The 26,157-nt window shown below is 40.5% G+C and overlaps 2 protein-coding genes across 3 annotated transcripts in view; one reads left to right on the top strand and one right to left on the bottom strand.

Moving 5' to 3' along the window:
* LOC126272591 (uncharacterized) overlaps window positions 1-21,438 on the bottom strand; it is a 61,367-nt gene extending 39,929 nt beyond the window's left edge. The window contains exons 1-3 of one of the 2 annotated variants that reach the window (XM_049975519.1): window positions 21,286-21,438; window positions 16,452-16,589; window positions 11,266-11,369 (exon numbers count right to left, since the gene is read on the bottom strand). In XM_049975519.1, the coding sequence (XP_049831476.1) occupies window positions 11,266-11,369; window positions 16,452-16,529 (182 nt within the window). In that variant the 5' untranslated portion in view covers window positions 16,530-16,589; window positions 21,286-21,438. Of the gene's footprint in view, window positions 1-11,265; window positions 11,370-16,451; window positions 16,590-20,600; window positions 20,925-21,285 lie in introns of those variants that run through there. The other variant, XM_049975520.1, reaches the window with a different exon arrangement.
* LOC126272590 (uncharacterized) overlaps window positions 21,003-26,157 on the top strand; it is a 130,000-nt gene continuing 124,845 nt past the window's right edge. Inside the window, exon 1 of the mRNA XM_049975516.1 lies at window positions 21,003-21,933. Within this exon, the coding sequence (XP_049831473.1) occupies window positions 21,898-21,933 (36 nt within the window). The 5' untranslated portion in view covers window positions 21,003-21,897. The remainder of the gene's footprint in view (window positions 21,934-26,157) is intronic.

Genomic DNA, 26,157 nt, shown 5'->3' with positions numbered 1-26,157 from the left:
AAACATTGAACTGACTAACTTAGTAGATTGGCCACACAAATCACAGTCTGTTTTTGGCCTGCCAATCAGCCTCCCCCATCTATCTCAATCCATGTAGTCTTCTCCAGTTAGTCCCACCATACACATATCCTCTCTGACCCTGTCAATCTAACTCTGTATGTTGCCTCTGATGTTCCTTCACCAACTGCCTAGTGATCTAACCTTCACCGACACATTATGTGCCCATATCACCTGTCTCTTCTCTGTAATCATTGCTACAATGTCCAGTTACTTGCACAACTCCTGCATTTCACAGTTTTTCCTTTTTCTCCAGTCGTCTCCATCCTATGTTGGCCCCAAAATCTGTCTCAGAAAAGCAGTCTCAAATGCCAGGAGTTTTATTTCTATCTTATGTCATAGTCCAAGTCTCTGCTCTATATAGAATGACAGGTTGTATTACTGTCTTGTAGATCCTAAACTTCGTGGATCTCAATAGAAGCTGGGACTTCAGCAGCTTACCAAATACTAAACCTGCCTGGATTCTTGCTATTGTTTTTTGGTCTGTCTCATCCCTTTCACTGAACTCTTTCATCGTTTCAAAGGTTCTATCATGTACATCTAAAAGTCCGTCATTGTTCTCTCCACTCACTATGAGGTATTTGCTCTTATCCACAGTCATCTTTGGTCCTGATCTAACTGCCTCTTCCATTAACACTCTTGCCACCTGAATCAGACCTTGCTACTCATTCTACACTATTAAAACTACTTCATCCACAGAGGTGAGGGTGTTGCTCCTTTCTCCACACTTGTTACCTTTCTCTGTGCTCTTCCTAGAACCAGATTAAACAAAAGGGAGGTGAAGCAGTCTCCCTGTCACACTCCAGTCTTCACCTCTAATTTCACTCACATCTTTCTTTTCACATTCATTGTGCATGTTGTCTCTTATATACACACCTGTGTTAGTTCTGTTAATTTCCTAGGAACCTGCACCCTTTTATCAGTTCTTGCCATATTGCTCGCCTGTTCAGACTATCATATGCTTTTTGGAAGTCCACAAGAAGACAATGAACGTCTCTGTGAAACTCCCAACTCATTGATAGCATTTGCCTTAGTATATTTAATTGGTCTATTGTTGATTTTCCCTTTCTAAACCCCACTTGCTGGAATCCAAGTACCTCCTGCCACTTCAGCAGCAACATGCTTAGGATCTTATAAGTTGGGCACAGTAAGGTAATTTCTCTATAGCTGTAGCAATCTCTTTGTATCTCCTTTCTTTAGTATTGTGCAGTTGACAGACTACTTCCATTCTTCTGGGAATCCTTTCTCTCCTCCAAATTAAACAGATTAGAGTGCCACTTTCCCTTGTAGGATATCTCTTCCCTCTTTCAGAATCTCTGCAGGTATTCCATCAATTCCTGGTGCCTTTCCTCTCTTCAGCATTTTTATGGCTTCTCCTACCTCTTCCATGGTTAGCAGTTCATTCTCTGCTGTTGGTATTGTTCCTCTATCTTCTCTGTACAAATCTTCTTCTTCTTCTTCTTCTTCTTCTTCTTCATCAAATGTGGTTGTTGCAATGTTGTTGATAGTGTCATCCACATTCAGGAGATTATCAATATAGTTTTTTCATTACAAAATTGTTAATGCTTTCATGACCACTTGTTGACAAACTGCCTATAGGCTGCTGTCTCAGGTTCTTCGTCGACATCCGTCTGACGATTTTTCTAACACTTCGCCAGCACGAGCAGCTGGCGTTGTCAAAGCTTCACCCTCCTTTGCTGGTGGTGGACTGGAACTGAGCAGACTATATGTACCTGGCACTCCAACGTCCAAGGGTTTCTCAGCTGTCATTTCTCCTCTTGCTACCTGCAATGGTCATTCACTGCAGCATAGGAAGCCATCTTCCATTTACCTTGAGGCTTTCTTCTTTCTTGTTGAAGCTGTTCCCGTGTTTCTGTATTTCTATAGCTTCTCTGAACAAGTGGGTGTGATAGCTCTTCTCTACAGCCAGAACTTCCATGTCGGCGAATTTTATTATGTGGTCAGTCTCACAGAGCGTGTGCTCTGCAACGGTCAATTTCTCCACCTGCTCCAACCTGCAACGTCGCTTATGTTCTTTAATCCTGCTGTTCATTGATCATCCAGTCATTCTGACAAACTTCTCCGCACATGTATGGTATGGGGTATATTCCCGACATTTCAAGTGGGTCCCTTTTTTCCTTTGCCGATCTAAGACATTCTTTGATCTCCTTTGTCGGTTTGAAAATAGTCTTTATGCTGTGTGTGTGAAATATACGACCGATCCTGTACATCACTCTGGGAATGTATGGCAGAAAGGCCATACGTGACATTTCTTTTTCTGATTTGTCACTTTGCTGAGTGTTTGGCTCTGTTAAAATTCTAATATAACTTGTGGAGTACCCATTGCGCCTCAGAACACTATCCAGGTGTTGCATTTCGCATCTGAGGTGCTGCAGCTCACATATTCGTCCTGCTCATGCTACGAGCATATTAATCATGCCTCTTTTCTGTCTTGGGTGGTGGTTTTATAGTTTGTGCAAGTATCGGCAAATGTGTGCCAGTTTTCAATACATGCTGTGTCCCATGTTTTCACCATCCTTTGTGACCCGCACATCTAGAAATTGTAGTTTTTGTCTTTTTCTACTTGCCTGGTGAATTTTATGTTGGCATGAGGCTGTTCAAGCGTCTTATGAAGTCACCGAGCTGTTCTTCATGGCTTCACACAACAAAAGTATCATCGACATATCTGTACCACACTTTAGGTTTACAAGTTGCTTAGTCTAGTGTCTTTCGGAATGTTCCATGAAGAAGTTGGGCATAACTGGGCTAAGAGGAATACTTCCAGCTGTTTGTAGAAATTTCCATTCCATGTGTAATAGGTCATGGTGAGACATGCATCAAAGGACTTTGTGATGTCTTGTGGGAAAATGGAACAGATAGGCTCCAGAGTGTCACTGAGTGGCACTTACACAAACAAAGAAACAACATCAAAGCACCTCAGACGCAAGATGCAACACCTGGAAAGTGTTCTGAACAGCAATGGGTACTCCACAAGTTATATTAGAAGTGTAACAGAGCCAAACACTCGGTGAAATTACAAATCAGAAAAAGAAATGTCGGGTACTGCCTTTCTGCCTTACATTCCCAGAGTGACGGACAGAATCAGCCATATATTGCACAAACATGGCATAAAGACTATTTTAAAAACAACAAAGAAGATCAAAGAGTGTTTTAGGTTGGCAAAGAGAAAAAGGGACACACTTGCAATGTCGGAAATGTACAGCATACCATGCACATACAGAAAAGTTTATGTCAGAATGACAGGACGATCAATTAATACCAGGATCAAAGAACATAAGAGACATTGCAAGTTTGGGCAGGTGGAGAAATCGGCCGTTGCAGAGCACGCACTGTGTGAGACCGACCACATAGTACAATTCACCGACACAGAAGTTCTGTCTATAGAGAAGAACTATCACACCTGCTTGTTCAGAGAAGCTATAGAGATACAGAAACATGGGAATAGCTTCAACAAGAAAGAAGAAGGACTCAAGGTAAATGAATGCTGGCTTCTCATACTGCAACGAATGACCGCTTGGTGCACTAGGTGCATAGACTGCAGCCATGAGTTTGGCTTCAGTTCACCACCAGCAATGGAAAATGAAGCTTTGACAATGCCAGTCACTCATGCTGGCAAAACATCAGAGACATCATGAGACGAATGTCGGCCGAAGAACCCGAGACAGAAGCCAATAGGCAGTTTGTCAGTTTTTTCATTCCTCCATAGCTTTCATTTCATCTCTTATCATTTGTCGTGCTTGACCTTTGATCATTGGATGGTTGGTGGGATTGGAGAAGGGACCAAACTACATGGTCATCAGTCCCTCCAACCTTGGAATTACTGAAACCGATAAAATCTCACACTATAAGAGTGAATTACAATGGCCATAAAATTACAAATTATTGACCGAGAAGGAATAAAGAGGGCAGAAGAGAGGAGGGATAGAAAGTGACTAATGACAGGGGCATGAAGGAAAAAGCACAGGTAGTCAAGATAGACACTCAAGATAAAACAGACGCCACAAAAAAAGGAAAGGGAAGGCAGAGGGCAGGGATGAACCACCAAGCCCAGTCAAAGCCAGTCCAATCAGGGCGAAGGGTGGAGTAAGACGGCCTGCCATCCCCTCCACCCACTGATAAAGTTGAAGAATCCACCCTTAAATAAAGCAATAAAAATCACCATCACGATGAAATCATAAAACTAGATCAGCCGCTGAGGCTTTGTCAGCTAACAGAAGAGGTAGCGAGTCAGGAAAGCTAAAAGACTGTTGCACGACAGCAAAGTTAGGACAGTCCAGTAAGAGGTGAACTACAGTCAACATCGATCCATGACGACAGAGGAGGGTACTCATGACGGAGGAGATAACCGTGAGTCAGCCAAGTATGGCCGATGCGAGGCCGGCAAAGGACGACAGACTCTTTACGAGAGACCCGTAAGGAGGACTGCCACATGGTTGTAGAATCCTTTATCGCCCTGAGTGTGCCATTCTGCATTCCAAAGTCCCCAAACCTGATGAGGTAATGCCAAGCGAAGGTTTATTTCTGGAATGCCAATAGCAAGAGATGGTCCGTTAGTAGCCAATTTAGACAATCGATCAGCAAGTTCATTGCCAGGTATCCCAACATGGCCTGGGGTCAAAATGAAAATCACTGAGCATCCATGTTGATCAAGGAGAGAAAGGGAGTCCTGGATAACTATGACCCTGGCGAGGGAAGCAATGGCTAATAGCTTGCAAGCTGCTCAAGGAGTCACTACAGATGGTGAAGGACAGTCCTGAGCAGAGGCAGACACGGATCAGCGAGTGCAAGATGGCTACCAATTCTGCACTACAGTCATCTGGCAAGGAATAAAGTTGTGTGTGTCTCGCATAGATGTAAGCTTAGCCAGTGTGACCAGCAACCACGGAGCTATCAGTATAAATCACTTCTGAACCCTGGAATGAACTGAGGAGACAGTAGAATTGGTGGCAAAGGGCCTCTGGAGAGAGAGAATGCTTTGAATTAATGGAGAGATCAAGACAGAGCTGTGACTGAGACACACACCACAGAGGGGTATGTGCATCAGTGGAGAAAAGAGGCGGTAAAGGGAAGTGCTGGAGCTCAGAAAAGAGCGACTGAATGCGGGCAGCCACGGGAAGCCTAATTGTGACTGCTGCCGCCGCTGCGGGAGGTTGATCTCTGTGTCTGGATAAAGGAGACCATAATTATGGTGGTTTGGGGTGCAGCGAATGCGGGCGCATAGGATATCAGGTGTTGTTGGCGCAAAACTCGCAGCGGTGGAATCCCCGCCTCTGCGAGAAGGCTAATCACGGGGCTAGTCCGGAAGGTACCAGTCGCAAGTCGTACCCCACAGTGGTGGATGGAGTCTATTATTCACAATTTCAAAGGTGATGCAGAACCATAGACAGGACTCCCGTAGTCTAAACAAGACTGGAACAGTGTTTTGTACAATGGCAGGAGAATAGAGCAGTCTGCACCCCAGGTGGTACTGCACAGACATCTAAGAACATTGAGATGTAACCAGCACACCCTCTTCAGCTGGCAAATATGAGGGGGCCATGTCAACTGGGCACTGAAGACCAGACACAGGAAGATATGGGTGTCCACCACTTCAACGGATCTGCCATCGAGGAACAGGTCTGGATGGGGATGGACTGTAAGGCAACGGCAGAAATTCATGACATATGACTTGGCCACCTAAAACTGAAAGCCATGGGAGAGAGCCCAAGATTGTGTCCAGTAGATTTTCCCCTGTAGACGGCATTCTGCAGCACCCGAGATGGAGGAAATGACACATACAAAAATCGGCAGCATACAAAGAGTGGGACACTGTCGGCCCAGCAGCTGCCACCAGTCCATTAATGGCGATGAGAAAGAGGGACGCTCAGCATGGAATCCTGTGAAACCCCATTTTCTTTCCGATAGGAAGTGTCATGGAAGAAGCCAACTTGGACCCGGAAAAAGTGACAAGAAAGAAAGTTATGGATAAAAATGGGTAGAGCGCCACAAAGGCCCCATTTGTGAAGGGTGGTGAGGATGTGGTGGCGTCAGGTGGTCTCTTAGGCTTTATGCATGTCAAAGAAGACTACAATGAGGGAATGCCGATGGGCAAAAGCCAACCAGGTAGCAAACTCCAGGTGGAGCAAGTTATCCACTGTAGAGCGGCCACATCAAAAGCCATCTTGAGTCTATGACAAAAGGTTGCACGATCCAAAACAGCCGCCGACTCACCAGGCGTTCAAAGGAACTTGCAGAGGATGTTGGTAAGGCTAATTGGACGGTAGCTATCCAACCGAAAAGGTGGCTTCCCAGTCTTCAACACCGGAATAACAATGCTTTCCTGCCACTGGGTAGGAAATAACCCCTCACTCCACAGTCTGTTGATAAGTGTAATCATACTATGGTGGCCACCCACAGATAAGTGTTGGAGCATTTGGTTATGTATCTGATCCGTCCAGGAGCCATGTCGGGACAAAGAGCAAGGGCGCTGGTGAATCTCCACTCACTAAACGGGGCATTATAAGGCTCCAAGCAGCAAGAAATGAAAGAGCAAGGTAGTCATTCCTGAGGAGGAACATGGGCGGATACTGAGTCAATGCAGAGGCTTGGGCAAAGTGTTGAGTGAAATGCTCTGCGACAAAGTCTGGATGGGTAAAGACAACACCATGCACAGAAATTCCTGCAGTGCCAGTAGGAGGATGATGGTCAAAAATTCGCCTGAGTTTCGCCAGGACTTATGAAGAAGGGGTGTGCACAGTCCTATGGCAGCCACATATTGTTCCCAGCAAATCCGATGTAAGAGACCCGGGCGTGGAATCGTTTTAAGACCAGAAGGAGAGCAGTAGAAGGGTGTCACTCGAAGCATTGAAGAGCATGGTGGCAGTTTTTTATGGCAGCAGCAATTTCCAAAGTCCACCAAGGGAACATTATCTGATGGGGGAACCCAAGGAAGAAGGGATGGCTGAAACAGCTGCAGAAAGAATGTCTGTGTAGACTCATCAATCCTACTGTGTGGTAGTACAGGGGGGAAGGTAGCAGAGAAGGCATACCACTCAGATTTAGACAAGGCGCACCTGGGAGAGTAACAGAGTGAGATATACTGAAGGAAGGCCAAAACAATCGGGTAATGATCACTGTCAATAAGTCATCGTGGACACCCCACTGAATGGAGGGAAGAAGGGTGGGACTGCAGATGGAAAGGTCAATGCAGAGAAAGTGCCTTGTGCCACATTAAAGCGTGTGGGAGTGCCGGTGTTTAGGAGACAGAGGTCAAGCCCTGCCAGAACAGCTTCAACTGTCCTGCCCAGGGCAGTAGTCATGTGACTACCCCAAAGAGGGTTGTGGAAATCCCCTAGAAGCAGGAAGGTAGAAGGGAGTTGTTGAAGGGTGGTTAGGGCAAGAGATATGGGCAGCCTGTCAAGCGGGAGGTAGAGATTACAGATTGTGATTGGAGTGGCCAGATTGACCCAGACCGCAATTGCTTCCAGAGTGGTATGAATGGGAACCTGTTTACTAACAATGTCCTTGCAGACCAAGGTGCAAACACCACCTGAAGCCTGCAAGGGACCAATTCGGTTTCGACAGGAAGCATCAAACCTAAGAAGGGTGGAAGACAGAATGGGTCTCCTGGAGAACAATGCAAGCAGCAGAGTAGGAGGAAATAAGGGACTGCAACTCCGGGGATGACGCAAATAGCCATTATAATTCCACTGGAGGATTCTCAAGCTGGAGTCCAAATGGGAAGCGAATGGACCGGAGCTGGTCATGCCTCAAGCCGCCGAGTCGCCATCTGTCACCGATAAGGATGGGGTTTTGTCCATATAGGCGGGGTCAGACTCTGTTGATTCACTGGCTGGAGGAGGGGAAGGCGGCACCTCAGGGGGTACTGGAAGGGCCTTGCCCTTGTTCCTGTGTTTCTGCTTCTTCTATTGTGAAAGAAGAGATGGGCAGACTGCAGTGAAGTCAGCCAGGAATTTGGATCCTGGTGGATGATTCCCTGTACCGAATTCAAAGATTGGTGGAGTGCAACCGAGACTGGGACGTCACCAAGATGGTCACAAGCATGCAGGGCTTCAGACTGGGCAGCAGATGATGTCTTTATAAGCAAAGAACAGGACTGCATTTTACTCACGGATTCCACATCGCCATACATATCTTCAATCGTCTCCACAAAAAACAAAGGCTTGGTCATGACAAAACTTTTGCCACCTGTCCCGGTACAAATCAGGTACCGAGGGAAAGGTTTCAACCCAAACTGGTGAGGTTGACCCTCTTCCCAGGGGGTGGCCAGGGATAGGAAGGCCAAAGGATCAGGAGTACCATGTCTTCTATCACTCAGAGACGGCCAAGAATGGCCACAATGTTGCAGCTTTTGTCGCTTAATGTACAAGGCGTCCGCCCCAGTACCACCCACTCCGACCAGGGGCTCGGCCCGTGGGTGCCACCCAGTTACAGCAAGGGCCATCTGGCATGGCGGCCATTGCCAGGAGTTCTGATACCCCAAAGTGATGAGCATCGACTCCTTGGCATACATGAGGCATTAACAGCTCAGGTACCAGTAGTGTGATCTCTGTGCTGTCAGAGGGCTTAGCCAAGTGTGTACTCAACAGGACCACCACACGGACTAGCAACCATGCTGGTGACCTAGCAGGAAGGGGGAGAGGGTGCAAGGGAAAAGGGAGGGGAGGGGGAGAGGAGCCTGCAACATGGAAACTAGGTTGGGAGTTCATCCCCAAATGGCTCACACTGAACGGAAAACGTTGTAAATGGAGGTCAAACCCGAAGGGGACCAAAAATACCCAAAAGAAGATGGAAACAGCAAACTAAACAATAGCACATACCAAAACAAAGCTGGGAGGATAGCCATGTCAATATAAAGAAGTCCACCAAGAGAGAAAAGAGGGGACAGGGAGAAAGGAGCAAGGAAAGGGAAGGAGAGGAACAGGGACAGTAGTGCAGTCTGGAAAAAGGAAGGAGACTGCAATAGTTTGAGGCTCCGAGTGCGCCACACACGTACCCACAAAACAGACTGTGGGCCCCCTGTGAGGGGACCTTTGATCATGTCAATCCTTTTTTTATAATACGTTCTTAAAGAATCTGACTATTCTGTAAAAGTCTCTTATTGTTCGGTGTTCAATCCTTTCCTGCCGGTGTTGTGTTCCTGCTTACCATACTCTTGCTTTTCTGGTCAGAGAACTTCCCATGCTTCACTAGCTGCCTCCATGTATCCCAACCTTATTCTTTCATCTTGTTTGTTTGTCAGCCATAACACTTTGGCCACTTTGCTTTTGTTGACGGCATGATCTACACTTATCGTTGAACCATCCTTTACGCTTCTTCTTTTTCTACAACGGTTTCAGCACTTCATCTGTGGTGTGTTTGACTTAGATCTTGAGTGTGGACTATAACTTGTCTATAACACCTTCCTCTTCTTCCACAGCAGCAAATCTGTTTGAAATGTCAATTGCATACCTGTCCTTGTCCTCTTCCAGTAGATATGCATTTATTTTTGCAGTCTGCATCACTTCTTCAGTTTCTACATTCTATCCTTTCACAAATAGTTTGAGCACAAAACATTGAATAGATTACTACAATTAAATTTAGTATACTTTCATATAAAAGCACCTATCCCTCAGTGCATGCTGGTGCTATCATACCAGTCACCGAAACTTATGATAATACTGTACTGCAGTGTGTATAGAGAGCCGAAATTTATGATAATACTGTACTGTGGTGTGTATAGAGAGGTGCATGCAACAGGTAGACTTAAACTTTCATTTAACAATAGCACGGTGTGTTATTTGAAATGATTGTTTTAATGAAACAATGTGAAGATAACATCACGAAATTTCACTTTTTTTCCATTTGCATGTAGAATCATTCTGAAAATGACAGCAGAAGTTGGCAAAATCAGGTTTACGTTTATCACTAAGTAGCAATGGTGGCTTCTAATTTGTTACAAAATGTATTGAATGTAGCTGGTATCTGATTTCAGGAGAGCCATAATTTTGCTTGCTAGATAGCACTAAATCCAGGCATATTACCTGCATAACTACATGTTAATTCTGGAAATGAAGTTCCTCATCAATTACAGTTCTGTACTTCTTTTCACCACATGATGGGAGTCACTGTGATGCAGCTTTTAAATACTCATTGAAAGCATAAGGGAAACTAAGACCTGTTCACGCATTACAGATCATCAGATATTCTCCCTTGCATTTAAATAATAATATTCACATGCAACACCAACATAACAGAATTTCCACATCAGATGCACTGAACATTCTCTCTGAAGATATTTTGTCACTGACACTGGATGTCATGTCAGGGTCTATAGATGGACACATGATCCTAATGTTCAGTTGTAACCTTTTCTCAGGATGGTTAACTCCACTATTCACTGACTTAATTCACTGTCACTGGTTGGTTAATAACTGGCTTGTGTTCAACTTAACTGAATTTGCTTTTGCACTTACATTTTTTTACTAAATATCATTATTTCTTATCTGTTACCAAGACAGAAGTAAGAAACAAAAATGAAAAAGAAGCCACCACAAAACAGAACCAAAATTGTCAGAAAAATAATATCAGAATTTGCTATGAAAATAACACAGAAAGTGGTCTTTTTTGCTGCTTCTTTATTAATTAACTTTACTTTTAAAAATAAAATAAAAATTACGAATTTCACTGACATTCTATGATTACCTGAAAAGAAGACAATGACAATGGAGATTACCACATAATGTTAAAGGTATCATATTTTCCAAACCATTTCTGGTAAATGCTAGGATGGTTACTTCCTCAAAACTACAGTAGTCCACCTGTCTTATCCTCACAAAAATACATTGTATATCCTGTGTGCTTGTACATTTTGAGCTATTTCTTTTCACTGTATTATTGTGGCAAATCATACATCTTTGTGTGGTGATCTCCGTTTGAATAAATAAATTAAATCAATAGTAGAAATAGAAACTAGTTCCAAAACAACCTTTAGGTGGAAAACAGCATTTTTGCCTGAAGTTGAGAAATTTTTGGCTGAAGTTGAGAAAAGCAACACCCATAGTGATCAAATGTTGGTTCAAGTAAGCTCTATTTGGGAAAAAAAAGTTTTTTTTGTTGTTGTTTCAAACAAAATTTTGGAGTTCTGGCCTCAAAAGTATATGTGAGACATTAACAACAGATCAACTGGTCAGTAATCAAAATAAATACCTATATTTTTCCAATGACACTTCTTTGCCATGAATATCTTTGGCTGTGAATTCATAGATGGATGTGGCATTTTTCCAATTGTCCATTTTTGAAACTGCCTCAACCTGTATGAGAAAGAAATGCATTCCCATAATTATCTGTATAAAATAATAAGTTGTAGGTGAAAATACATGAAAGAAAATGTTTCTGCAGAATATTTCACATGAACACTCTTCTATTTCACAAACTTTCACAGACTAGAAAACATTAATGGTAAGAGCATGGCCAACTCCATAACAGACATTGTTATCTTTTGTTGCACTTTAAACAACTTGCTGCCTTGTTCCACAGCTAGGAGTAAATAATTAAAAAGCAATTGCATCTATACATAAAACATGAGAGCCAGTGCAGTAATTTATTCCTGGTGGATAAATTTGTAATGAATTGCTAAAAGCATTCTGGTTATATGGCACATCATATCTGACAATCTCTGCAGTAAGTAGAAAAGAAGCTGGAACTTTAATGTTACAGGTACTGCTGAGAACACAGATAGTCATGTGGCTTTGGTGACTACTTCTGATTTCAAGCCTGCAACATCAAGCAATCTATCAGGAACATCATCACTTGAAAATAAGGGAGGGGGAAATGCATACATGCTTTTGTAGTGATAGTTACCACTTACATCCTCACCAAAGCAGGTCTATTAAATGTATCAGTATCAGTCAACAATCAGGTAAGCTACCAGTCTGCCATGGTTTACATTCAGTTTTTACTGAGTGTGCATTTGCAACTTTCTTTATATCAAAGTTCATGCTGATACTAATAGATGCTTGTGAGTAATTTAAAGGCCGTCCACATTCACTAGTCCTAAATCTGTCTCCATAAGACTTCAATTCATATCATCAGTTATTAAAACTTTGTAAATTATTTTACCCAGTTTCGTGCATCTTGTACCGGACGTCAATTGTTTTTCTCTGTTGAAGGCCACACACTCAACTTTGAAGCTATGGTGTTAATCAATGGCTGGAGTTGTTATATTACCGATCCTCACATCAAAATTCATTTCATTTTGTGTCTAAAAAGTTGCATACCATTTTTTTAAAATATGGTACACTTGAAAAAAAAATATAATCAGCTTGGCAAGTTTTGCATACAAACATCCTAATTCATATTCTGCAAAATTACAATGTACAGGAAGATTAAGATCAAATTTTAATACAACATAGTCGGCATTTTTTCGCAGTTTATAAGATTCTGTCAGTACTGAAACAGCATTTTGTGATATTTGCTATGGGACATGTGCAACAACAGGAAGCCAAATGACATTGTGTAACAAACTGTCATCATATGTTACATGTTGTCAAGTGTTTGCATATGGTCCATTTATCACGTGCATATCAATTCACCATAGCCTATAGTTAATTATATCGTCATGATACACTCACCTCTACAATAACTAGTGTTAAGAGTGTAGTTATGCTTGACACATACTCAAACAGACTCACTGATTTCTTACTCTACAGTTTTGTCACATGTGATCCACAAACATGAAGTGAAGAAGATAACAACATAAATGTCTTAGAACAGCCTACATATCACTTTCTGACAGCTTCTGTAAAACTCTCCTTTATTGCAAACAAAACACATGGCTTAAGCATAAGGCCGTTGCTGGTAGGATTGAAAATAGTATGCTTCAGTAATTGCTATTTGTGAATAGCAGCGAAATGCAGCGAGATGCCAGCTACAGATATCTTCATGAATAGGTTTCAAAGTACAGAATTCGAAGTGCTCATCACTTCAAAAGTTTTCATACTTATTTTATTACTATTGGCAATCATATACCTATAACTTGTACAGGAACCAGATTACAATTTATTATAGAAGAGTAACTGATTGTAGTCAAATTAAATCAGGAAATGCTGAGGGAGTTAGATTAGAAAAATAGGATTACCAGACAAATTTTGCTACATGGGCTGCAAGGTAGGAGATGACAGCATAAGTAAAGAAGATAATGCAGTTTAGCAGTAGTAGGAAGAAAAAGTTTCCTGAACAATAAATAGATGTTAACATTTAATAAAAATTTAAGTATTCTGAAGTGTTTTCTGAAAGTATTTGTCTGGAGTGTACCTAAGTAAAAAAGCAGACAACAAACAGTACAAGCAAGAAGGGTATAGAAGCCTGGCAAATGTGGTACTACAGAAGGTAACTAATAACGAGGTACTGACTGGTACAATGTGACTAAAAGAATGAAACACTCACAAAACAAAACTGTCATGGTGTTCATGGCCACTTGTTGACAAATTGCCTATTGGCTCCTATTTCTGGTTCTTTGGCTGGCATTTGTTTGATATTTTTCTGATGTTTTGACAGCACGAGTGGCTTGCAGTCCATTGATGTTGGTGGACTGTAGTCCAGCTCATGGATGTAGATTGTATGTACCTGGCACACCGACTTCCAAGAGCTTTTCTGTGGTCATTACACTGTGGTACTTCCCTTGCTACCTGCAATGTCACAGGAATCCAGGATCCTTTTATCTTGAGGCTTTCTCTTTATTGTCGAAGCTATTATCATGTTTGTATATTTTTATAGCTGTCCTGAACAAGTGGATGTAATAGCTCTTCTCTGTGTTGGCGAATTTCACTGTGTGGTCAGTCCCACACAGTGTGTGCTCCGCCACATCAGATTGCTCTACATGCTCCAATCTGCAATGGCTCTTAGGTACTCCCAGTGTTGATTCATCATCCAGTCATTCCAACACAGACTTTTCTACATGTACATGATATTTGGTATATTTCCAACAATGCAAGTGGTCCCTTCTCTCCTGCGCTGATATGGGACAATCTTGGACCTCCTTTGTCACTTATAAAGGCCAATTCTGTGCAATATATGGCCAATTATGCCAGGAATTTATGGCAGAAAGGCTGTAATCGACATTTCTGTTTTCGAATGTTCGAGTCTGTGACACTTACGTAATTTGTGGAGTACCCTTTGCTCCTTTGCACCTCACATCTAAGGTGCTGCGGCTCACATGTTCCATCATCTTGCTCACATTAAGAGCATGTTTATTATGCCCGTTTTCTGGCCCAGATGATGATTTGATTTTGTGTGTGTGTGTGTGTGTGTGTGTGTGTGTGTGTGTGTTAGAGAGAGAGAGAGAGAGAGAGAGAGAGAGAGAGAGAGAGAGAGAGTGTGTTTTTGATATGCACTGTGTCCCAAGTTTTCACCATTCCTCGTGGACAGCACATCTAGAAAGGGTAGCTGTTCATCTGCTTCTGTCTCCTACCATTTCTAAGTGTGCTGTTCACAAGAGATGGTAAAAATGTAGGCCACAGCGTGTTTCAAAAACTGACACACACACACACACACACACACACACACACACACACACAGACCGATACCTACACAACCTATCAAACCAGAACCAGAAAAGGAGCCACATTGAACACACACACAACACAAGCAAGGCAAACATGTGAGCCGCAGCACCTCAGATGCAAAATGCAACACCTGGAAAGTGTTCAGCAAAGCAATTGGTGCTTCACCAGTTACATAAGATTTGCCACAGAATCACTCTGCGAAGTGACACATCAGAAAAAGCAGTGCCAGGGATGGCCTTTCTGCCATACAATTCCACAGTGACCACCAGAATTAGCCATATATTGCACAAATACGCTGTAAAGACTATAAACCAACAAATTATATCATAGAGTATCACATGGCAAAGGAGAGAAGGGACCCACTTGCAACATTGAGAATGTACCAAATACTAAGTAAATGTAGAAAAGTCTATGTTATAATGACTGCATGATCAATTAAAACCAAGAGCCTTGAATGCAAGTGGCACTCCATGTTGGAGCAGACAAATTGACCCTGGAGGAGCACTTGCTGTGTGGGACCTACTGCATAGTGAAATTTGCCGACACAGAAGTTCTTGCTGCAGAGAAGAGCTATTACACTTGCTTGTTCAGGGAAGATATAGAAATACACAAATATGACAAAGCCCCAACATTAACAGACCCCCGGATTCCTGTGCTGCAGAGAACAACAGTCACAGTTAGCATGTGGAGAACTGCAGCGATACTGACCATGGAAAAACCCCTGATGTTGATGCACCCACAAACTCAGCTCCAATCCACCACTAGTAATTGAAGGTGAAGCTCTGATGATGCCAGCCACTGATGCTGATGGAAATGTCAGATAAACTATGAAACAAGTGTTGGCCAAAATCCCCGAGACAGAAGCCAAAAGGCAGTTTCTCAATTATAGAATGTTCCAAATAGGTCAAATAAGAATAAATTTTGTAATATTGGGAAAAATTAGACAGAGATTGAAGCTTGATGAAATTAAACAGGTTCAAGTGGATGTAGGTTGTAGCAGTTATTGACATGTAATGTTGGAAAACAGTTAGCAGTTTGTAACACTGACAGAATATTTTAAGAAAAAGAATCTGGGTATATTATATGAGGCCATGTTATCGTGTGCCCATTTTTCATGTTGTTCTAGAGACCAATACTCCAGCCATTTTCAGGAGTTTGTCTATAAAACAACATGGACGCAGCAGAAGTAGATTTTCTTGTGTGCACCCACAGGTATTTGCGCCAATGCAGACTTTTACCTAGAAAGTCATTATTACTGTGGACTTAAGCATTTATGACAACCTGATAATAATGTTATATATAAAAAACAATGATGCAGCAACTTAATAAACGAGAAAGTGCTGGTAGATAGACACAATAAAAAACACACAAACACAAGTTACAGCATCTTTGTTTTTTATATGTATTTTTCCCATGTGGAATGTTTCCCTCTATTTTATTGATGATAATGTTAAGATGACATAAAATACTGCAGTAAATTCTGAATGATCACTTCTTTCGCATGGTTCAGTTGTATAAATTATAAGCAGAGAATGGTCAAAAATAGTCCTGTACTCTATGAGAGCTCAACTAAAGTGAAAGTAACACTGACCTCGCGGTATTTCCTGTAATGAAAACTTCTGAAATATGATTCAATGGCCAAGGTAACTAAGAAAAAATGTCAAAACAAGGATGAGAAGAGTGAGTTTTAAGAGTCTGGGGGGAAACTGGACACTGACTGCAAAGATAAACAGTAACAGACAAAGCCTTCCACCATACTCAATATCTGAAAATTTTAGTAAGGTGTAAATTAAGTCATAAGTCAGAAAAATCACACTTTCAAAAACTTACGACAGGTGCTGCTCTAGATGAAAGAAGTCTTAAGGCACAAAAAGCTGTTCCAAACACTTGCAAACTTGGAATGAGCATTTTACACTACTTCCTGCCTAAGGCCACTGTACTAGAGATGGTTGAGCTTTGTACAATTTCCTGTATAAAATACAAAAATGAAGAGTCACATATACGTCTGCTTTTCAGGATGTGCAATTCCAAAAAAAAAAAAAAAAATAATAAAATACAATAAAAATAATGGACAGCAAATTAAAACTTTACTTATGAGGCAGTTAAACAAGACTAAAATTAATTTCCAAATGTATGGGTGTCTAAGGATTACATTTCTGTAACCTGTACATAAGTAAATGATGTACAAGTACTAGTTTTTTTGCAAAGTGCTAACATAAAATCTGTCACATTTCTAGAGATGTACAGCTTTACAAAAGGCAACTTCATGTCCAGTTCTGTGCAGAGGCATACAACACTAACAAGATACATATCACCACATGCCATTCACTAACTGTGAGTGTCTTCATTCATACATACACACATACATTCATTCAAGCATGCATAGTATTCTATAGATCCCATCAAGAAAAAGAATTTTCAAGAATATGGAACAAATCAAGATAGACATTAACAAAAAAATTATCTGCATATTGTATCAACAGCAAATTATAACTGCACTGCTTAATGCTATTCATTCTTCAGACAGTTACCTTTAATCAAGTAGATCACAAAAAAGGTGCTACCTTGAAAAGAGCTGCTGCTTCCTCAGTTATACTAGACAGCTGCTGTTTGCCTTTATTGGGACTGCAATATTATTTGATTATAAGGGCATTTTCAAAGAAAAGAGCCCAATTTACTATATATTACTACTTGTCATGCAGCTTTACAATGAACACTATTACCTGCCATGTAGCTAATACAAGTTTTCAACCTCTGAATCTCGATACTTTGATATTTTGGAGAAAGAGTTGCTAAGGAGATATATTTTCAATTTTCTTTTGATTTGTTAGCAATATCCATGTTCTTGCTTCATGTTAGACAGGGGGGTTACTTAATACCTTTCCACCATAATATATGACAGTATTCTGAACCCCAGACAAGGTGGCAAAGTCCACAAGAAAATTATTTGTGTGTGTACCAAACAATGGAAAATCCAGGATGGAATGAAACAATACCAAAGAAGGAAATTTGCTACTCTCCATATAGCAGAGATTCTGAGTCGCAATAGGCAAAACAAAAAGATTCACACAATTGTAACTTTTGGCCATAAAGGCCTTTGTCAGCAGTAGACACATGCACACGCACTGGTTTCAGCGCTTTTGTGTGAATCTTTTTGTTGTGCCTATCATGACTCAGCATCTCCACTATATGGTGGAACACATCAAGTAGCAACTTTCCTTGTCTGGTATTGTTACTTTTGTGTCTACTATTGTGGTTGTATAAAACAAAGTTCACCTCAAACTGATTTTAACTATCAGCAACAAGAACCATTCAGGGAAGTTAACGTTCTAGATTTCTTAAATAATGTGCATTATTGGTGGCTGAAATGTGATATTTAACAATACAGATGGTGAGTCATACAAACTCCGCAGCACACCATTGCTCTGTTACTTATTGTGTCAATATACTGAAACTGAATGAAAAACATTGTTGAAGAGAGTGAAGCTAATATAGTTAGTTTTCGACATGACGGAGGTAACACTAGCTGTATCTTTAATACTCCAGTACTTTTACACAAGTCTCTCATGCCTCCTCTGTGATGCAACACAGAATGGTACAGGAATGTAGCACCAATCAGCCCACCATGGCACAGGCAGGGAACTTGCATGGGACTCACTGAGCAGGACAGTGGGATGAGAAGTAGGGACTGGGGAGGGAACAGAATACAGGATGTGGCAGACCATGCAGATAGCACTCCCTTCTTGGGAGTGTCAAATCAATAAAAAGGAATAAGAGGGATGGGTGATATGTTTGTCTCGGATGGAAGAACGAGGGGAGGAGGATAAAAACAGCTATACAGGAAAAGCTATAGTACTGTACTACTGAAGTATGCCCGCCAAGAACAGCCGAATGTCCTCCTGGTCACATCAAGGGGATGAGGGGCACATTATCTGTGTACAAATAGCACATCTCCAATCATTATGAAACACTGGTGACATAATCAAATCAATAAAATGGTAGTAGTAAATAAGGTAACACCTTTATGTTAAAACAATGAGGGGTGTAGAATTTAATTAAAATGTGGGGTCAGGCTAATCCACCAGCCCAGTGCATCAAGAAACACACTGGAGCTAAGCAGCCATCACCACTCAGGGTCCACAACGACCATACTGACTGACCTCCAAATAAGATTATACAAAACAATGTTTGATAAATGTAGAACTAGATTTGCTGCTGAGACACCAATAGCTAAAATTAAGGGTAATGCATCAACTGCAGTGTTTGTCTTATTGTGGCAAAAGTGGTGCACATTTTTAAAATGTGCATCACTGATAAAGGGATACCTCTACTACTCTACGGTGGAGCAGCTTGTTAAACAATGTATTCAAAGGAGCCAGACTAGTATGGCTGCTGCAGAGTTGGCAAATAATCTTACATTCTTGCGGGGACATTCTGCATAAAGACATCCACGCAGTTGTAAAAGGTTTCACTATGTGCAGCTTGTTAAACTAGATGCCTTCTGTGCAGAGAGAGAGAGAGAGAGAGAGAGAGAGAGAGAGAGAGAGAGAGAGAGAGAGAGAGAGAGAGAGAGCGCTAGCTCTGCAGTGTTGTTAGAGTGCTCTCTGTGCCTCTCCCACACCTCATGCTTCAGCTGTTGCCTGCCCTCATAACTGGTGATGCTGGGGTCGGAACTACACCAAACCACTGCTTCTGACTCTGCCTGGTAAAAAGTACATACTCTGAAAATATACCCCACCTGTCCTTACATTACTTGTGTTTGCTTTATGTCAACCGTAATTAACACTACAGTGGCTAGGCAACCCAACTATACCTAAACCAACATGAAAATCAACAATGACCCTTCTGCATGCACCACAAAGTGCAGATAATCATGGCAGAATGACGCTATTGGCTGGAGCATCAAACGGTACACTGCTCCTGACCCGTGTACATCAGCCCACTACCCGCCGCCTCCTGTACACGCCACTGTAGCGGTCACTGCTGCAGGCGACTATGTTCCATGATGCTACAAGTTTTTGTGATAGGATCCTCTGTAAGTCTTTTAATTCTAGGACATCCATTTTCTGTAGCCTCTGGCCAAATGATGTATGCTTTCATTGGGTCCAAGTAACACAACTGGCCTTCCAGTGTTTTGACGTTCAGAGAAAAGGTCAGACATGCAATACCAATAGGTGTCAAGGGTAGCAGTGAGTTATGGCTTGTGAATCACCCAGTCACTGCAAATTCACAAAGACTATTGTGAGCACACTTGCAAAATGGCTACTAGTCACACAGACATGGTACTAGGTTACTGTCACTGCCACCTCCTGTGTGTAAAGCAACAGCCTGTTTGGCCATTAACAGGTCATCCAGTGTAAACCATTTCCACACTCAATTTCATTCACCACAAATCAAAGCAGTTATCATAAAACAGTTGAGTCGTTATACTCCTTCAAGGGGAGGTAAAAGAAATATGCAGAATGCCCTTGGACACCCTCATATGCTGCTGTTTATTACCCATCAAGACAAAACCTTCACAGCTACCCAAGATCCTAGGCACTTCTGTCTGGGTCACTTATGATGTCTTTAATATGTGAACACGACGTTGACATAATCCCCCTCTCCTCTCCCCCCCCCCCCCCCCCAGTTTATCTTCAATAAATTTCACATGCTTCTTTTTAGTTCAGTGTGCTACTTTCTTGGATTCTGACCTCCACCTCACTGATAGCTTCATAAAAAAAATCTCCATGTACACAATGCTCGCCAACCACCAACTGTACCTTCACTTCAATAGCTGCCACCCCTTCCACTCTTTTTAAAAAATCCCTCCCAAAATACACCTGCATATGAAACGATCAAAGTGAATAATGAACAGTTTAAAGTTTTCCTGTGGGAATCTGTTCAGTTACAAAAATAACTGCCATTTTTCTACTTTCGGCTTACAAGCATATGCTTATACTTTGTTCTCCCTCCAATTTTACTAAACTTGTAACCTACCTTTATGCATATGGAAACTATCACCGTTTCCAAATTTATCCCACAACAGGAACGTGTCAATCCCTGTGTTTATACGGAGTGCAGAGGCACAAATCATATTTTCACGACTTCGTATTATCTCCAAACAAACAAGTCTATCTTCTAACTTATCTCTCAAACTCCTGATGAAATACGCCAATACTACCACTTTTCAGAGATTTCTTTCATAATTTGTTAGGGTCTTCTGCTATTGTAAATTACTTAAAACTGCCGGTCTGAATCCCGAATTTAAACAAAACAGGTATTTTGCTGCATAGTGCGGGATTGTTTTGCGAATGCACGATTGCAATGAAAAACATTTTCAATAAATTTCTTTGTACCACAAACAAACGAAGTAGGGCGAGATGTAAACAGTGACTGCCGCATTAATTATAACTGTCGAATCCACGTTTGCCGCAAAACACAAGTACCTAGGAATTTGTTTTTGCATTATAGTAAACTCCGATCTTATGATAAACACAATGACAGCAAAATTAGACTTCTACAATTTTGCGACTGATATCTTGAGCAGAAAACTAATCAGCAACTTGTCAACATTCAGTAGTGTCATTACACAATTTTTTAACGTCTGCAAACAGCGTCATTGCACCACACGGTGATATTCGAGCAACACGGCCCAGAATTAATACAAGCAGAGTACACTTACAACTCTGTTTTATTCAATGTCCGAACCCTCAAACTATTTAGCTTCAGCCGTCATGCTCCAGTTCACAAGTCCTTTAATCCATCTGAGCTGTTCTTATGACAAAGGTTGCGGGTTCCATAACCTATGAGCAAAGATGCATATCGCTACCACAGTCTAACATATTTTAGACTGTGTCGCTACTGTATATATTCGTTACATTTTCGTAAGGGAATAACATATTTTTGCATTTAAAGTGTTTTTAGTCTTCCTGGTTTCATATAGTTTGATTTCCAGTATTTTATGCGTCCATAAAATGACGAACGTGGTAATAGTAACTCTGCAAAAGAGCGGTTAATTTGAACTCGACTGTAAGTGCCATGAGGAGTGGCTGTAGTTTGAAGCATAACAACATGTTTTAGAGAAGATTACTGACGGGCTTCCTAGTTATTGAGTTTTTTAACGTGTTACACACATTACCCTGATAATATTCTCGCCATTTTACTACTGCCTTTCTAAAAAAAAAAAAAAGTATTTTCATTTTACGTGTGTTTAAAATCAGCATTTCATGGATGTAACTAATAGATGAATAGAAAGACAAAAAATATTAACTCCTGAATCAGTGATCAAACAAGTATGTCTTACTCTTCCTCTCTGTGTATTTTATTCAAGGTAAGTAACGAGTGGCAAATATATTAGTGTAAATCAGTATCAATCACGATCAGTCTTATGTCACATGCAAGTTTGTGTCAACTAAAAACCTTGTATTTTGCGTGTTCTCTCTGAGGAATTTATAGAAATCATTGATTAAATGTATAATACATATATAAATGAGAAGCGGATTTTTTTATTTTTATAGAAGCTATCTCTCTGAATTACTAACAGTTTGCTGATATGAAAACAAATATTAATAAACAGGATAATGACAATTTGTTGTTAAAACAATGTATAGATTAAGTTTCCCCAAGTTGCTTATCTTTTCTTGACATACTGTATACCCTAAATTGTTCCACAACCCTAAAATTTATTTTTCTTTATGATTCTAAGGTATGAATGAATAAAAATGTGGATAGATGAAGTTTCTTCTCTATCAGATATATATAACACTTTCTGGTTCCCTGTCTAAGAAGATATTTGTACAAGAAAGGGCCACAAATTTTAGTTGTGGAAATATTGCTGCAGTAGGCCTACACCTTGTTATATAATATTTCATTTGCCTTCCACTGCACGGCTGCTTACAGACATAAGCTGGAGATTTTTAATTAATGGAATGAAATATTTCTTACACACTAGGCCTCTCACAAATGTCCTCAGTGTGGGGTCACCAATACTCTAATTGATACAGTGTATTACAGAATATTCTACATGTAAATATGGAATGTTGTCTACAGTGATTCCTCTTAGAATACCCAGGTTTGCAGTTAGTCACAGCAAACTTTATAGATTTGACAACAACAATACTGTGTGTCACACTGTATTAGTCATTATACAGCGAATGTCTTACAAAGTTGTTGAGGCTTTCATGGCCAGTTGTTAATATATTGCCTGTTGGTATCTGTCCTGGGATCTTCAGTTGTTGATATATTGCCTGATTGTATCTGTCCTGGGATCTTCAGTTGTTTAGCGATTTTCCTGACATTTTGCCAGCCATTCATGATGACAAAATATCAGGAAAATCATTGAACAAAGGCTGGCAAAAATTCCCAAGACAGATGTTAACAGGTAATATGTCAGTGAATATCATGGTTTGCTGTCAGTTTCTTTGTTCCAACATGTTTGGTTCCATTATGGATGCTACCTACCTGATTTTTGGACTGTTTGAGAAGGATGCTTGCAATAGGTAGTTCATCTTGTTGGGATCTTTTCAGTATTTGTCAATCGGTTTCCAAGATGCTTTGCTTATGTTGTCAGACTGTTCTATTGTTTTGCTGTTAATCTGCTTCCTTAGGTAAACAATTTCAGTTTTAAAAGTTTCCTTAGCCCTATTGTATTTTTCCTTGAAAACCTGCATAGTAGTAGCTTTATAAAGCTGGTTTATCTCATGTACTTGCTGCCTGAGCATAATCAGATTTGTTGGGAGTTTTAGTCTAGGATTACTTCCATTTTGACAGTGTTTAACTACCTTCTGGATTTCTCTGACTATGTTCACAATGCTGCAGTAGGGTTGAGTAGAATTCATTCCATTTCTCATCTGACCCTTTTACCTGGTACACAAAATTCCATTTCTCATACGCTAGTTTGTCTTTAAGAGCATTAATATTTGAGGTATTCAGCATTTGTTTCTGTAGCACAATTTTTGTTATTTTAGGCACAACTGAGTTGTTGTATTCTATCACCTGACAGAAGTGGTCAGAATAAAGAAAATCTAAGTTACTGTAATTTATCTTATGTATAACATCTTTGTTGATTGCAGCATAATCTATTCTAGTGGAACATGTGTCTGTCACTCTGGAGTCAGAGTTCACTATATTTACAAGATTGTATGAGGTCAGTACATCACTGAGTTTCAAGTTTACTATGCTATTTGAGTTTGCATCTATGTTGAAGTCACCTAATATAGTAAGGTCATTAGAACTGGCCTGACAAATAACACTACAAAGTTTATCCATAAACAGCTTTAAATCAGCATTTGGTGGCCTATATACTAGAATCACTTTATGCTTTGGTAACTTAAGATCATTACTGTGGAGTACAATACCTGTCATTTCAATTGATCCTTCTTTGGTGTGGTGTTCCAGAAAGGAAATTTTTTTAGCTTCTATATCCTTATTAACATAAACTGCCACACCACCACCTTTATGGTTTTGCCTACAATAACTATTTGCTAGTATGTAACCTTCTAATCTATAATATATTATTTTACTGCATTTTAGCCCATGTTCCGTTATTACTAGTACATGTGGCAAGTATTCCTCTATGAATATTTGTAGAATGTCTGGTTTGTTTATGAGATATTGCACATTTAAGTGCATTAACTTTAAGGCGGTTATCCTTTCTTGCCTATTTACCGTCTTGAATGAATCAACACAGTTTGAGTCACACTGTTTTACAACATCTTGCATACACTGGTTTTTTAGAACTGACCTGCGATGACTGAGCACTTATTTTACACCCTGGGTTTTCTTTGCACGAACGGGACTCCATAATATCCAAAATACATTCCTGAAAACTATTATCATGGTAGTTGTAGCCCAGAGCAATTGGAGCTTTCTTAACACTGTCTCTCTCACGCAGTTTGCTTATGTGGGAAACTACCTTGGCCTTCCCTTTCCTATTTAAGTGGAATCCATGTTTTCTATTTTCATCACGACTCATCTTACGTAAATCTATCAAATGTACAAGGCTAAATTTATCACAAAGTGTCTTTAGCTCAGAATTGTAGTGATGATTCTCCTTGTTTACACGCGACCACAGTGGTAAATCATGTTGCACTGGCACGTTTGTGATGACAATGTTCATTTGAAATAGTTTTGGTAATATGTTACGGATGCATTGCAGGGCTGTCTTGCTTTCATTTTTGTATACGTTGTTGCCGCCACCAATAATCATTACTCCATTATTCCATTGACTTGTTTCTGTTGTAATATTCTCCACCATTGCATTTAACATTGCACCAGGCTTGATTTTCGCAAAAACTTAATGCTTTGAAGGCTTACTTTCGCGAAAACGTTTGGATAGATCTGTTCCATGACTGTTGGCATACAGAAGGAGCCCTTTGGTGCATCTTAAGGTTGGCAAGTTCTTTTTTGGTTCTTTAGCAGGCTTTTTGTGATTACTTTCTGGTTCGTTTATGTCTGTTGTGTTACCACAATCCGCTACTCGTGCTGAGAATTTGTTTGATAATGGTATCACTGGGGCTGTACTTACATGTAGTTCTTGCTTGTTTGTTTTTTTCGGCACATGGTGTCACCCACTGCAGCAGCACCCTTACATCATGGGTCAAAGCAGATGGGTGGGATTGGACGCTTCCGTTGACCCCTAATGTGTATGTAATTGGGTTCATTCTACATTCCAGAATGCTATCCTTCATTGTGGTATTTACAGAACATAATGTGTGAGTGAATGAATGAAATGACTGTAACCATACTGTTGATGATCACAAAAAGTTTGACAAATGCCATATGCTTCACAGACATGTTCCATTTGTAAATCTGCCATTTTATCAGCAGATTTTCATTCCTGTATCATTATTTCAATTATAGTCTACGGCCCACTATAAACTGTGTGGCAGGGTATTCTGTTTATTGAACGATAAATTAATATTTCTGCTTGTTACAGTTATTGGTGGGGAGCAAAGTTGTTTGTGTGCTTCATTGAAAAACATTACTATTCAATTATTATGCTCCTGTTTTCCAGTAGATGAAGTGTTAGGGGTATAAGAATTTTTATAGTTCCCATAATTAAAACTGATTCTTAAAATTTTCTAAACATGATTTAATAAAACATTAACCATCTTTCTCTGACCATCTGCCATTTGAGATATTTTAACATTTCTTTTACAGTCACCCAACTTCAATCAAGCTTGTTACTGTTTGCACCACTCTTCATTTTGTACTTTGCCCCCTGGTAATTCAGCTTGATATGGACCAATACCATGGGAGAGATCTCCTTTACGTACACTGTAGAATATGAGACAATCCCATGCCACATATTTCAAAAATATGTGAGCCAGTTATTATTAGCCTTGATCATTTGACTTGATGCAATAATGAGCTTTGTGGCATAATTAAGATGATGATGTTGTGATATTCAGTTCAAAGATTGGTTTAATGCAGCTCTCCACATTAATCTACCACGTGTCAGACTCTTCATCTTCGAATAACTACTGCAACCCTCATACATTTGAACCTGCTTACTGTATTCATCTTTTGGTCTCTCTCCACAACTTTCAGCTCA

The sequence above is a fragment of the Schistocerca gregaria genome, chromosome 5 (assembly GCF_023897955.1).
Source record: "Schistocerca gregaria isolate iqSchGreg1 chromosome 5, iqSchGreg1.2, whole genome shotgun sequence".
Taxonomy (NCBI): domain Eukaryota; kingdom Metazoa; phylum Arthropoda; class Insecta; order Orthoptera; family Acrididae; genus Schistocerca; species Schistocerca gregaria.
Note: the sequence above shows the minus strand (reverse complement) of the source record. Positions and strands in the feature narration are given on the sequence as shown.